Source organism: Camellia sinensis, chromosome 4 (assembly GCF_055761805.1).
Source record: "Camellia sinensis isolate YWXY chromosome 4, ASM5576180v1, whole genome shotgun sequence".
Lineage (NCBI taxonomy): Eukaryota > Viridiplantae > Streptophyta > Magnoliopsida > Ericales > Theaceae > Camellia > Camellia sinensis.
Window position 1 is genome coordinate 62,121,380 of NC_138964.1, and position 15,990 is coordinate 62,137,369.

The 15,990-nt window shown below is 32.2% G+C and overlaps 1 protein-coding gene across 1 annotated transcript; it reads right to left on the bottom strand.

Annotated features, from left to right (window-relative positions):
• Positions 1-160: 160 nt before the first annotated feature.
• Positions 161-13,567, bottom strand: LOC114279477 (uncharacterized). The gene is made up of 10 exons (XM_028221724.2): positions 13,389-13,567; positions 10,714-10,798; positions 4,844-4,918; positions 4,703-4,739; positions 3,230-3,313; positions 3,065-3,125; positions 2,807-2,913; positions 2,152-2,217; positions 547-693; positions 161-371 (listed from the first exon to the last, which is right to left on the bottom strand). The coding sequence occupies exons 1-9, from the start codon at positions 13,453-13,455 to the stop codon at positions 583-585; spliced, it is 693 nt and encodes a 230-aa protein (XP_028077525.2). The 5' UTR covers positions 13,456-13,567; the 3' UTR covers positions 161-371; positions 547-582.
• Between the last annotated feature and the right edge of the window lie 2,423 nt (positions 13,568-15,990).

Consider the following 15,990-nt stretch of genomic DNA (forward strand, 5'->3'; position numbering starts at 1 on the left):
CTGACGTTATTAATGTTTGATGTTTGATGAATAATGTTTGACATAAAAAGGCCTATAGTAAGCTTTTAGAGAAATAGGACCTATTAGTCCAACAAAAAACATTCGGGACTAAATGGTGTAACATTTTCTAACTTAGGACTTATTGGTGTTTTGCCCATACTTCTATTAATGTTTATTCATCTATACCTTAAAATAAATCAATTCCCTTCAACAGTAAAACAGAAATGGGAGGGTACCAATTAATTGTCCAAGGAGTTGATATTGTTAAAAAAAACTATATGAAGAATTTTTAAGTAGTTTGGCATACAAGAGAGAGCTCCAGTCAAGTAGTCTTCAAAAAAAACATCCATTCAAAGGGTTTTGGCAAAGTCCTGGAAAGGGCAAACAGATCAATCACAACAAAGTCGGTTACAATTGGTCGATCCTTTTTAAAACATACAAATCTTTTGATTGTTAGGTCGAGCACATGTAAATTAACTTTAACCGCTAAATGATGTGGAAAATAAGGAAAAGAAAAAAAATTGGAAATGTGGATTTTATGATTACCTCATCTGATTAGCACTATAATCTATAGAAAGGGTATTAAGATTCTGCTGTGGCTAGCTTTTCTTCTCTCATCCACTCGACGAAATCATCAAGGATTAATGGCCAAGCTTCGGTTGTATCATAATTTTTAAGGTATGGAAAGCTTATCTGCAATAAACAGGAAAGAGTAAGAGGAAGAACTCTTCATAAATGCAACTGAAACTGGCTCAAAAAAACAGAAATAATACATCTAATGGAGTCAAAGATGGCGCCTGTTTGTTTCCACTTTTAAGAAAAACTACCTTAAAAAAAAAAAAAAAATACCCTAAATTTTTATGTACAAGTACTAAAGCATGTGTTTTAAAATTTCAAGCTAGAGAAGTTGCAAACCTGTAGATAAACTGTTCGGTTAAGTCAGAGTTGAGGGAAAGTTTAGCACCTAACTAAACCTTTCGGTTTTGACAATTGAGGAACCGACACAAACTATATCGTACGGTTTAGTTTTGTCAGTTTGGCATAGAAGAGGGATTTACATGAGGTCATTGAGAACAATAAAGAAAAAGAATGAATGTAACTCTATAAGTGTATACTCCCTAGTTGCTATCACAAAAAAGTGTATTATATTAGTCACTTACCTTGTAATGCTCAAAGAATTAAAATATAAAAATATTTAAATATAATATTTTAGTCGGTTCAGTTTTTATCGATGGAATAAATTTCAAAACCGAAATAGGCTGTACCTTATGAAAAACAAACCAAAATCTAAAATTTCGGTCAGTTTTGAGCACATTACACCCCTAAAAAAGTGGAAAACAAACAGGCACACAAAATATTAATGCCAATGCCATATTATGTGGCACAAAAGGGTATTAATGAGAGGTACATTCAGCGAAGTGAAAGACAAGCTAACAGACCCAGAAACCTCATCCATAATTAACTTGTTTGGTTTTGGTTTCCAAAAAACACTTTTTAAAAAATTTTACTTTTTTATTTTCCATATTTTTTTGTTTTCAATGAATTTTTTTAATATTTTAAGCAATTGTTTTTAATTTTTAGACACACCTAATATAAATACAATTCAAAAGTACAATATTTGTAAAAAAAATTTCAAAAAAATTCACTAATTACCAAAAATACAAAAAAAATAAAAAAATAAGACAATTCAGTACATTTTTCATATTTTTATGTATTTACTAATTTTTTAAAATATTTTTTCACAAATATTTTACTATTTAGTTACATCGAAGTAAGGTGCATCTGAAAAAAGTAAAAATTTGCTTAAAATTTTAAAAATATTTACTAAAAATAAAAAAATACAAAAAACAAAAAACTTAATTTTAGAAAACTGAATTCAAAAAATTGAAACCAAAACATGTTGAATATTACACAAAATAAAAGTGGTTCAGATTCTAATAGAGGATTGGGGGAATATATCTAGAATGAAATTGATTTTGAATGAAATTATGGACAAAATTTGGTCATGTATTGTTGCTTTTCAGCGGAAGAGCTCAATATATAGATCTACCTACCAAAATAGATACAAAAATGATTGCACAGCAGTCTGAACAACAGAAATAAACAAAAGCGCAAAGTAAAATAAGTGGTAAAATTGAAAAATCGGGATACCTGACTGCAAAACCGTAGAAAGCTTGTCCATTGATCCATGTTAATCACCTTGTAATCATTCTGGATCTGATGAAAAATCAAGTCCAAACATCACAAATCAAATCATTGGATAGCATTATAATTAAGATGTTGATCATGATCCCTAAGATCAAGATGCATTTCTCTAAAGAGTAATAGTATTCATAAATGGATTGCTTACCAATTTTCTTACTAGACACCAAGGCAATGGGGCCTACATGTATTTATTAATAGAGGCCCCACTACCTTCATGTCTAGTGGTAAGAAATCCATTGTATAGTGTTATTCGGTTAGTTATTGTCAATGTCATTACATCATATTTTTAGTTTTACAAAACTCATCAACAATAAATTTCCACATATGTACTCTAATATGCATAATATCATAAATTTGTAATAATTACATCACAAGTAATTCAAACTTGTCGAATTACATATACAACAAAGTCTTTAATATATTATTAATTCAACAAAACTACAGAGACGGTGAGAATGTGCCATTTTCAATTAATCGAACAAGGATAGTGAGACAAATACAAAATGAATAATCTCATAGACAAAAAAAAAAAAAAAAATTCAAAAGTTGTTTTGTAAACACCTAAGAATCATGAGGGTAGAAAGAAATAAGTGCCGCCCACCTTTAAATACTTGGTGAATAAGGCAACCTGGGACGGAAATTGGGACCCCATAACAATATCTAGCAAGTCACAGATGCATTCAACATCTATCCATTTTTGCTTATCTTCTGAAAGAGGGAAAAAATGGCCAGCAAAATTAAAAATAAATAAATGATAAAAATTTAAATCAAACTCAAAACTGAAACAAGATAATGTCATGAAACAATACGGTGCACTTCCATTAACTTAAACACGTGCTTGACAAGTCTAAAAGCTCACCTGTTAGGCAGTATTGAAATGCAAAAGAATAGAAATCTGCAAAATTCTGAGGCATCCTAACCTTTTCAGAAAACAGTACACGATCAGTAATAGCACTATTAAGAAGTCTTCATCATCATGGAATCATCAATAATCAACCAGATGAAAACTGCAAGAATAAAATACCTCATTCTCTAGTTCTGAGAGTGCATTCTTCAATTTATTTACAGTGTCAACAGTAAGAGCTTTCAGGCCTCTTTGCCACTCATCCTGTTAAAAAGAAGGAAATTTAAACTATCAATTTTAACAGTATTTTCTAGCTGGATTTTTCATCCATCTCCAGAACAGAAATATAATAGAATACTTGAGAAAAGTGATGATGAAGACTAGTCCTTCCATGGGTACACAAACAAGATAATTACACACAGCAGAAACATTACAGCATAAAACTAGTCGACCAATTGAACACTTCATAAGTAGGCAGTTAGCAACAAATAAATATCTAGAACAGAGAAAAAAAGGTATGACATCAAGAATTAAATTCAATGCAAATCAAGTTCCACATTTTGAAATATCCATGCTAAGTTGACCATCGTGGATTGGGGTCCCGTGCTGGAAGCCATATAACATAAACCATTGTGGAGACAGCTCGAGTACAAGCCGCTTCAAGCAGGGCCCTCAGATTTTACCCCTTGGTCTTATTTTTTGCAAATTTTTGCCTCCAAAACCTACCGGGACTGGGAATGAGTCAAATAGGTCAATTTTGTGAAATTAAAACTAATGGCTCATGCAGTATATATCTATTACGAGTATGTAGTCATCTCTGCATAGCTTATGTCAATCTTCAAACCGCAACACATTTGAACGCTCAATCTAACGTATCAATCCATTACAACCAAGCTCAAAATTTGCCCATGGAAATTGCCAACTCCTATACACCAACACCACTACCCCCAAAAATCCAAGATCCAAAACGGATGCAGAGAGGAGAATAACAGTAGCTGTTACCTTGACTACCCATAATGCATATGAACAAAAAGAAGACCGCTTGTTCTACAATATGAAACTTTTTTATGGGCTTTTGGATTTAGCTTTTGTTTGTTTGGCTTTTCTGCTAGCTTTTAGTTGTGCTGACGTATGTGCATGAAATTGAACATACATATACTCATCTATTACCGCAAGGCTCCACTATTTTCTTTGTACATATTTTCATATACAGTTCAAATAGGTATTTTCGTATTTTTCATGGTCCTATATTGTAATATTCTCCAATTTTCCAAATGGTCTACTTTTGACAAAGGACAAAAATTATAAATATCCAAGAAAGCAGATAAAATTAGATACCATCCAAACAATTTATCTTATACCAACAGAATAGTAGTGTTAAAATATATATATATATATATATTTTAAAATGTTAAAATGACAATAATAATAAGAGTAATGCTATACAAACTAACAAATCTTATAAATTTTCTCACTCACTGATGTGACACCTACCATATCATTGATTGAAGTGGGTCCTATTTCAGATTCCAAATTATTGCATGACACATTAGTCAGTAAGATTTGTTAGTTTGTGTAGTATTTTTCCTAATAACAACAACAATAACAATAATAATAGTTAAGGGAAATGGTTGTAATAATTAATGCACTTACCTGTGTAAAATATCCCTGCTTCTGGGCATTCATTTTCCTGTTGCATGCAGATTGTCAGCTATATTAAGCAGAATTAGGAGAAATTGGAACTAAAATTAGTTTTGGTCATATACATATTACATGTCAACAAAACTGACATACCAAGCGAGCATCAATATCCTGACGTCAGTATGATCCACTCCCAAATCTGAACAAAGTGCCTCTATTCCTTCCGGACTGCACAAGCACACATACAAAATTGGCTTGGGTTAGTAGTGTTACATCAATCTCTTGAACACCTATCTACCTGAAGTTTAACCAATTTCATGATATATAAATCATTCATTGCAAAGGAGACATTAAATGGTAAAAACAAACAAATAAATAAACAAAAATATAAGAACCTTTTTTATGTTTTGATCTTCTGAAAATCAAAGCCAAAAGTCCATATAGCATTGATCTTATAGAAGCAGTAACTTCATCGCAATGCAAGACATAGATTGTCATAATGAGGTACTGATGAACATAAATCAGTTCCGGCAATTATTTCTCTTCAGTGACAAGGAAATTGTTTTAGCACACAGAGGTCTGACATTGACATAATACGACACTCTACACAAATGAAACACATTACAAGTTTGAATAAAATAACTTAGAATCAAATAATAAAACAAAAATAATGTAAGTTTATACCTATTCTCCTCATTTAAATTATCTTGGATTAAAATAATTATATATATGACATTTAATAATTATTTATTCACATATAATATATAATAAATATATAAAATTTTATATTTTGCACCTATCCTCCACTTGTCGTGTCCTACATTTTAAAAAAAATTCCATGCCAATGTGTCGGTATCATGTCACGTGTCTATGTCCATACTTTTTAGGTACCATTTATTGAAAAATTTTGCCATCAGCAGCCCTCATCATCTAGAGCAATATAGGTAAAAACCAAGATAGAAAGATGGTAATACCTGCTAACCTATAACCTATAAAACAGGTAAGCTACGTTATACGGACTCAGGTGTGGGTATCGGATGCGGGTGTATATTTGGGGGTCGGACACTTCAAAACTAAAAATTGAGAATACGTGGATATGGATCCAAATGTGGATACGGCTAAGAGGATACGTTAAATAGTTATTTTAAAAATATATTTAATATATAAAGATGAGTTAATAGTTATTTTTTAAATATATTTATTATATGAAGATGAGTTAAAAAAAAGTTGACCCAACAATTTTTTTATAAATAGGATCAAACATATGGATAAGTCATAGAACAACCCATGTTATTGTTGAACAGAGTTTATAAATAGGTCCAAATTTTTTTTTATTTATTTGGATCCAACCTATGAAGCACGAGTATTTCAAAAATGGTACCGTACGAGTACCGGATACTTACCGGGTGTGTACAGCGGTATGCGTACCAAATACGCCGAATACATGCCGGGAGCAGCAAATACATTTAGATACGTCATGAGTACAGCATGGGGTACGTCATGAGTACGGCACTGGTACGACAAAATGATTTTTTTTTTGCAGATTCTAGAATTTATTGCAGCATTTATTATTCTTCTTTAAATTTTGAAAATATCATGTAATTTATTTCCAACACCCTTTACCCATGAGTCATGGTTTTACTCTCTTTTGTATCCTGTTTTAGACAATTAAAAGAAAAATAAATAATTATATAACTTTTTAGACAAGTTGTTCTCTTTTTAGTTTTGATATTGAAACTTTGATTTGAATGTTGGATGTTTAGCTATAAATTATAAAAAATAAAAAATAAATAAAAAAATTGCGTACCCCAGCGGTACCCATACATGTACCCTACTTTTTTGAGAATTTGCCGTATTGGTGTACTCATATCATACCCGTACTAGTATCCATACCCGCACCCGTACTTCATAGGATCCAACCCATCAGGGTTTATAATGATACAAACCAGCCAATAGGTCCAAGTTTTTTATTTATTTTTTTGGGTCCAGGCCGTTATGATTTATAATATTAATTATTATGATACAAACCAGTCAATAGGCCCAAGCTTTTTATTTGTTTGGGGTACTCTAAAAAAGTCAAAAGTTAAAAAGTCACTATTCTATTTAAGTCGCATCATCTTATTTAAGTCACATCACCTCTCTGCCACATCACTTCAAACCCAATCCATACCCAATTCATATTTCACAAAAAGTCAAAAAGTGCACTTATTTAGATCATCCCAAATCACCCCTTAATTTTTTGGGTCCAGCCCATTAGGGTTTATAATATTAACTAGCCAATATGTTACGCCTCCAAAATAATACAATAAAAATAACTCATATGCAGAATAATTGTGAGAAACAATATACTTTCATACATCAGAGTTTGTTCATAAAAGTTAAACATACAGTCAAATGCCCTATAGGCTTACATCTTCCCAAGTCATTACTTGGTTACACAAAAGAGAGTCTCACTCATTACATCTTGGCTTTACAAATAACAAAGCATGTTAAAGAAGCTCTTGCTTCCCAAATGTCCCTCCACGCTGTTGCCTTGGTGGAAACATATCACCTGCACCTAAAAATGATGTCCTCATATAGGGTGAGCCAACAGGCCAGTAGAAATAATCTAACGCAATAGATGAAGCTTAGCAAAGGTATAAGTACCATATGCATAAACAATGCCAGTACTAAAACATCCACCAATTCTGCATATTCATATGCTACTAAGTTCAATTTGAACACATTTTCTTTCAATTCATTTCTAGTTCATTTATACTACTTGATTCATGAGTTTAGTCCATTATCTTTCAACAACCAAACTGAGACTACAACTGAATGGTTTTCCTCAATTATACAAGATACACATAGACACTCCAATCTGCCATTTTACAGATATTTCATCGGCGAGAATCGGCACGCATGTATATACAAGGCTTCAGGACTTTCACCCAGGACACTCTGGCCAACTTGCTTTCCCTGGAATTCATCCCCTTTCTCCTCCCAACAAACGTACATATACAATGTACTTATAAACATAATCTCATGTAGAGTACATCCCCTTTCTCCTCCCAACAAACATACATATGGAGTACATCTCCTTTCTCCTCCCAAATAAGCATACATATACAATGCTTATAAAACATGGTCATATTCAATGACAACCAACAATAGATTAGTATTAAATCACTTAATCCTCACACAATTTCTACAACAATCATAGCTATCTTCCACTGATAGCCCAATACAGTTATTTCTAAACACATTCAATCTCAAAATAAATAGTTTATTCAAAACTTCTAAAGGTGTGAGATAATACATATCCAATTCCACCACCTATATCAATGATCATCCAATTTCACATTTTCAATGCGAATTCCAATTATTTATACAAAATAATAGTTTCACCAAAATTAGGGCAAAATCTCTCTTCTTCCAAATATCAACCAAAATACCAAAATCAACCAATTTGGCACAACATAACCTCATATTCAAACCCCATACTCATTTATTCCTTATTCATCAAAAACCTCTCTTTTCATTTCACACCCAAATCCTAAATTTGTCCAAATCACAACCAAATCTCATCATCTATACACAATAACAAATAACTAAGCTAAAAATCATATGAGAGTGTAGAAAATCCTTACCTCAAGAAGAGAAGACGAGCAAAGCAAGGTTGAAACTCCAAAGATGTCGAAACCCACTTCTACTTAAATCAAAATGAAGCTCTTGAGGTGTTCTACCTTTTTCTAAAAGACACTAGGGTGAAGATCTCCATGGATCTAGGTGAAAATATAGAGAGAAGATGAGTTTTAGAGAGAGAGTGTCCAGATCTGGGTTTTTGGAGAGTTTTAGAGAGAGAGAACTGAAAAAGTGATCTAAAATGTCACTCTCACGGACTGTTGTACACGCAGTCCGCTCGAGCGTGAAACTCCCCGCTTGAGCGTTAGACACAGACCTCCACTCGAGTGTGGAATACGCTCTTCCGGCAGTTTTGCAGACGAGGATCCCGCTCGAGCGCAAGAATGTCCGCTCGAGCATGGAGCAAAATTTGTGAAGTCCGCTCAAGCGCAAAAATGCCCGCTCGAGCGTAAGTGCCAAAATCTAGGCAACAAAGGTTTGGAAAGACAAGCAACCAACCTGTTCCAAACACGCTACGACAACCCGATAACCAAAATAAAGGGAAGACAAGGGAAACAAGACATGAACCACCATCTAAACCTATACAAACCCGAGTCCGGAACACCACAAGAGGTAGGTCAAAACCGGGATCGCTATACAATAAGCCCAACCTTTTTATTTATTTATTTGGCCTGGCCCATTAGGGTTTGATACAAAAAAGCAATAGCAGCCAGTCAAATGTTCTCCTCTTCGCTTCTCTCTCAGTAGCACAGTAGCACAAGATGGAGTCTGTCTCTTCTCTTCTCTTCTCTTCTCTCACACACACACAGAACAATCGAGAGAGATATCAAGAGAGAGAAGTAGATCGTGATAGAGAGAGAAAAGAAGATCGAGAGAGAAAAGGAGATCAAAACAGAGAAGAAGATGGAAAGACACAGATCAAGATCTTGAACCCATACATCAATGCAAGTATCTCAACTTTCTTCCTTTTTGATTAGCCGTGTCCGAGAGAGAAGAGGCAAATCCGACACAAATCTCACACCCACACCCGTGTCATGTCGTGTCGACATGGATACTTCGCCCCAAAGTGCCGAGTCCGTATAACATAGCGGGTAATTGTGCTGCCACAGATAGAAGGGCACACAAATGGCCAATTACAATGGGTGAAACTAAAGACCTAGGCAGCTAGATTGACAACGTGTGTTGTCTGAAGGTTCATAATAATGAAAAGGATCATTCAATCTTCATAGTATGTTGATAAAACAGAAATCTTTTGAGATAATAACATCCCACTATGTGCAAAAGAATTATTAAAAAAGGTTGGAAAAGCGGGCATATCAATTATTCTCAAAAAATATAATAGGAATCAAGAATAGCATAGTATGAAAATTAGACCCCTAAATATAAGCATGGCATAGCCAAAAACATCACCACTGCACATTCCATTATTCATAATAAAAATTGAAACCTAAGGAACATAGTCACTTCTAAGAAGGTGGCATGTTCATATTGTGTCTGTGTCGCAGACACTCACCGGACACTTCCTGACATGTGTCCAAACTCGTCAAATTTTGTCCTACTTTTTTAATTTTGTTTTAGACCTCGACAAGCTTTAGACACTTGGATTGGAGGATACACATGTCCCTTGCTTAAACCCACTCAAAACTAATTATAAGTTTGAACAAAATAACTTACGATACACTGATAAAAGAACAAAAAAATACATTTAGAAGAATTAGTGTATATTGTATTTATTCATCATCTTTGAACGATATATTCATATATATAACATATAATAAATATAAATATCATATGCTTTTTGTGTCCCTCACTTATCGTGTCCTGCATTTTTTTAAATCAGTATGTCTATGTCGTATCTATGTTGCAACTTGCATGTGTAAACATAACACGTGTTGTTGTGTGGAGCAATTGGAAACAAACCATTCATTCGGATTACAGGTTTTCAGATTGCAATATACCAGAACAACCAAAAAGTAACACGTGATTCACCAGTTAAAACTTGACATATATGAACTATTTACAAGCAATATTTCCTAAAAGGAAGTATGGAAATCAGTTTCACATTGTCCAACCAAAATCTAGCCCAAATTCTGCCTTAAAATCTCTCTATATCAAATAATACATTTCTAGACGCAAGCTTCTAAACAGGAGTGGTGATCAATCTATTCTCACCATTATGAAACATGAAGCAAACCATCATGGGTGTCCAACATAGCAGAAATTGAAAAATAAAGCATTGGTTTCACATTATAGATGAACAAATTAAGAGTAAACTTTCCTACTGTGAATTACGAAAAGCTATGAGTTATGAATCAATAAATTTAAGCATTAAACAATTTTGAACATTCAGTGGTTATTGATGTTTGCATTAATTGTGAACTAATACAAAATATACTTACTCAATCATGCCCAACGACCTATTTGCATATGAATGGAAAAGATCATCTATAGGTTCCCCCTTCTTCATTGTAGCTTTGTTTGAAGCTGAACAACATAATAGCATATGAAAAAACCATTAGGTGATAAAAGTTAAAATTGGTGCAAAGTTAGAATATGTTCAATAAGAACTTTTTTTTCATTAATAAATTACAATTGGATACAGAAAATTTTAACTACTTAATACAAAAAAAATTCTTTATAGCTCAGCACATTCAAGGTTCATGGGTAGAGGAATATGCCTTACATCAAAACAACAACTAAAAACTAGTACATCAGAAGTCGCATTATAATGAAGTTGGTAATCACTAATAGTAGTCATACTATTGTTCTTGCTATATATATATAATATGCATGCAATTGATATCTTAAATATCTCTACTCTTTGCACTCTGCCCATTTGGCTTTATACCAAAAGGAAAAAGTTAATTGTTCATACATTTCTCAAAACTTGCATTTGATGTGTTCATCACAAAGTACCTTGGTCCAAACAGTCATTGTCAAGCCATTGCTACTAAGCCTACTATAAATATAGGATAATCGATGGATAAGTGTGACAACTGGCAATGATAGTAGTTTGATCACATGGATTTAAGTACAAGTATTGGGTGTGGGTGTGGGTGTGGGTGTGGGTGTGGGTGTGGGTGTGGGTGTGTGTCCAAGGGTTAATACTTCCCTAAACCCTAAGTCTTAAGACATAGGCTTATGCATCTATTTATAGATTTTTAGGCAACCTTTGGGCAGCAAACATAACTCTTACACAGAGCCGTATCATCTCTTGTAACAGGTTGTTTGTGTCTATGGTGTTTGTGTTTGAATTTAACTAAACTCAAATACCAGACAAAGCCTACGTGGGAAGTTTCTCACCATCCCAAGGGTAGTGATAGGATGTAGGAGGGTGCACCATTCTGGTGTGATCACTTGTGTTCTATTAGCATGGACATGTCCTAAACATTTAATTATATTGTAATGGTATAATATTATGACAAAAGACACAATTATTATTTAGGAATCTACTAACAATTAAATGGAATTTAGTGGGGAAATTCTTCCATCCATACAAGATGTTAGAAATTTTTCTTTACTTTCAAATGTGAGCTTCTACTTCTTTTTTAAATATCATAAAAAATAATAGCAATTCTTTACGATACTGGAGGGCTGATCATATCCAATTTCAAGGTTCCAAAGCAAGAGCAAATATCAATGAACATGAACTAAGATAATGAAAAAGAACATGACCATATTTATTATTAGAGAAGGGGGAAAAAAAAAGTGCCATCTTTATTTGTCAAAAAAAAAAAAAAACAAAGAGTACATCGTTACATACAATAAACTGCAAAAGAAAGATCGTAATGGTTGTCCTGGGTTTTCATTAGTCATCAAGGCAGTCTCTTCAACACATGGAACTTGTGCAATTTTTTATTCTCATACCCAATATAACAGTCTTTCCGCCAATGAAAGAAATTCAAAGAATTAGTTTACTGTCACTGCAAAAGCGTCGTACCGAAGTCAACAAAAAAGTACCCAACGGAGACTACTAAATTTACAGCAATCTAATTCCTATACTAAATAGTAAGGCAAGTTCTTCATATGCATATGGTCTTAACCTTCAGTCTACCAGTTCTGCAAACAAGTCCAAAGAGATGACATTTACAAGAGGCTTCAACCTATCTGTTCTACAACAGATTCCAAAAGTAAGCAGAGGGTGACTGTTAACACTTTAATTGCAACAACAATCATTCTTCCACTTCGCATCAAGTCAAGATACAAAAATAAACAGAACCAAAATTTACAGAGGTCACCCGACATCAGTAAGGAAGTCTAAAGTTCTACAATTCACCACACTATACACCATCAAACAACAAAGTAAAAATTTTGTTTTTTTCAAAGATACTGCGTAATTATGATTCATCATCATAAAAGGAGGTTATGAGCTCATATTTTCGTCCAATAGATTCTTTGGGAAGCTTCTTTGTACCCTTGTTTCTTTCAATTAACAGCCACAAGAGGCAATACTAGCACAATCCAGCGAAAAGCATGCTTACTAACAAAAACGAATAAGAAAAATTCCTACAACTCACACGGTTCCTTTTGGTGGCCTAAATATTGAAATTAAATCCAACAAAAGACCCATTTTGAGAAACAAATCCCACACCCACTGGGGCTAGCCAATGGCCACGGTAAGAACAAATCCCACTCAATATAATCACAAACTAATAATTACGGACCTTGGAATGCCCATCACACTTTTTACAAGATTTCAAAAAAAAAAATTCCACAGTATCTTTGATCTAATTAAACTAAATTATTAGCAAGTCAAATGAAAAACCATTAAATCATAAACATAAACCAATAACATATTATCTATAACCCAAATTTGAAAACTTTGACTAATATTATTGTTTTTTACCATACATCTATCCCCAAAATCAGAACTTCACCTACATTGAAGAGCCAAAACAGAGCCATGTATGCATAAGCTAAAACCCACATCGTACAAACAACAACCAAAGCAGATTTGTATAAAAAAGAGAGAGAGACAAATTAGGGGTTTCATGATAAAAATATGATCTGTACTTCGCAAAACTAGTAATTAATGCCCATAACATTATAGATATATCGGATATAAACTGATTACCAGAACTAACACCATCGACTTTAGATGATTTGAGGGGTTCTGATTTTCTCTTCGACGCTCGAGGCATTGTGTGTGTCCTCTTTTTTCAAAATCAAACAGAATCTGATATCAACCCCAAAAAAAGCTTTTGAGAGGGACAGAGAGGGGGTTTAGGGGTTTTCCTATGCTAGAACAAGAGAATGGCTACGTGTTTTTATAGTATAAAATAATATAGAAGGTTACGTGCACGTGCTATTAACTTGGCACTTTATGCACTTACCATGGGTGATCGTGGATATTTTGATTTGTCGATATTGATGGTGTTGAATTGATTCGTCACATTTTAGATAATTGTGTGATAATGGGTAGATAATTATAGATTGATTTTTTTTAATCTACTTGATTTTAGACAGATGACGGATTTGAGATTTTTTTAATCGAAACTGAACCGTCAAATTACGAGCACCTATAATAATTTATAAGATTTTGTGTTTTTAATTTGTTTAAATATTTTGTTTGTGTTTTTATTTGAAAAATAGTTTAGACATTCTATTGTGTTTTTAATTTGGAAATTCTTTTATCAAATGATAAGTGTTGATATTTGGTATTATGTGTAGAAAATATAAAGTTTAATTTTGTTATTTTTTAATAAGTTAAAGTAAATAGTTTTTGAATAAAAAAACGTAATGAGATAGTTTTGATAATACATGGTTTTCTCATATGTATTTATTATTGGTATATGACAATTTACTTAATAATCTTTTAATTATGTTGAGTTGGATTGATATAACAAGTTGTATTATATTCAAAATTTATAGAAGTTTAAACCGTTAAATCGATTCGCATCCATCTGTCAATCCTTCAATCCGCTCAATCTACATCCAACAAACCGGCGTATGAATACAGATTGATTTTTTTCAATCCGCCAATCTGATGGATAGATGGCGAATTGAAAGTTTCCTGGCAGCAACCGAACCACGAGCATCCCAACTTTATACTTTAGGTGTGTGTATGTATGCACTTTATAATTAACATAATTTTAATTTTTTTAGTGATAATTAAAAAATCATAATACAAATTAAACATAACATAACATATAACTAAAGAATTTATGGATTATAATTAAAATAATATCATAATTAAATAAAATAAAAAATTAGAAAATAATATAATTAGAGATGCATATGGTACACCTTTTTCAAAGGATTGTGCATTAGAATTTCCTTACAAAAATAAATAATAAAATAAAATAAAATTATTTAGACATTGGGATTGCCCCAAGTGGAATACACACTACTTGTATAGTTGTAATCTAACTTTATTAATACACTAACTGCTATCTTGTGATAATAAAAAAAAAAAAAAAATCTATACAAAATTAAATAATAAATTTTTTTTAAAAAAATAGTACAAAAAATAAAAAAATCATTTGGCCTATTATAATCCACTCTATTTAAATTTTAAAATAAATAAAATAAATAAAAGCCTATTATTTTAAGAGGGAACAACTTCTCTCCGGTTCAAACTTCATTTCACTCCTATCGGTCTTGACTACTTGAAATGTGTATCTTATGACACATGTCAATCATATTATTTATATCAAAAATCAAAGTTGATCATACATTAACAGTCATTTGATTGAATCATATTTGTTTGAAAAAAACATAAATTCATGAATTCTCTTTACATAGTTATTTCTAAATGATAAATAAGTAATCCACACATAAAAGAAATCATAGGAGATTATTAAAATTTATCTTATCTTGTATTCATCAAAAGTAGGGTTCTCTTACCTATTCTTAATTTCCATTTTAGAATTTTCAATGACTTAAAATTAAAAACACAGCTTGTTTGGTTTGGATTTTTGGATTCACTTTCTAAAAAATTAATTTTTTTTGTTTTTTTAAATTTTTTTGCTTTCACAGAATTTTTTTAATATTTTAAGAATTTTTTTTAATTTTTAGATACACCTAACATAAATATTATTAAAAAGTATAATATTTGTGAAAAAAAAAAATTTAGAAAATTTACTAAATATCAAAAATATAAAAATTCAATATATTTTTTATATTCTTGTGTATTTATTGATTTTTTAAAATTATTTTTTACAAATATTTTACTTTTTAGATATATTTAAATAAGGTGCATATAAAAAAACTATAAAAAAAATGCTTAAAATTTTAAAAGTATTCATTAAAAATAAAAAAACAAATAATTCAATTTCTAAAAAATTAAAACCAAATACACTGAATGCCACTCTACCTCCATGATTTTATGTGTGCTCTTCCATTCTCATTTAAAAGAGTAATGCTAGACATTTCAAATATTTTACCAAATATCTCACATGAGTATAAGAACCACACCACATAAATTTCATATAAATTCCACACTCATATAAAATATTTAAGATCCTTAGCATTTTCCTATTTAAAAATCACCACTTTACACCATGTATTGTACACTTGAATTTTCCATCTCAATTGATGGGGTGTGAGACATGCGCCCTTGACACCCAAGCAGTAGGGGTGTAATTTTGGCCCGGCCTGGCCTGACCCATGTCTGGCCTTGTAGGCTCCCGCCAAAAATCGGGCCGGGTCGGGCTAGCCCACGGGCCAGAAAACTA

Bases quoted from the DNA above. Each gene is read 5' to 3' on its own strand.
- LOC114279477 (XM_028221724.2), bottom strand. From the start codon at position 13,455: ATGCCTCGAGCGTCGAAGAGAAAATCAGAACCCCTCAAATCATCTAAA. The intron at 2,914-3,064 runs GTGAGCTTTTAG...TCCCTCTTTCAG, and splicing joins ATTTCAATACTGCCTAACAG to AAGATAAGCAAAAATGGATA. The intron at 2,218-2,806 runs GTGGGCGGCACT...ATTTTTCATCAG, and splicing joins TATTCACCAAGTATTTAAAG to ATCCAGAATGATTACAAGGT.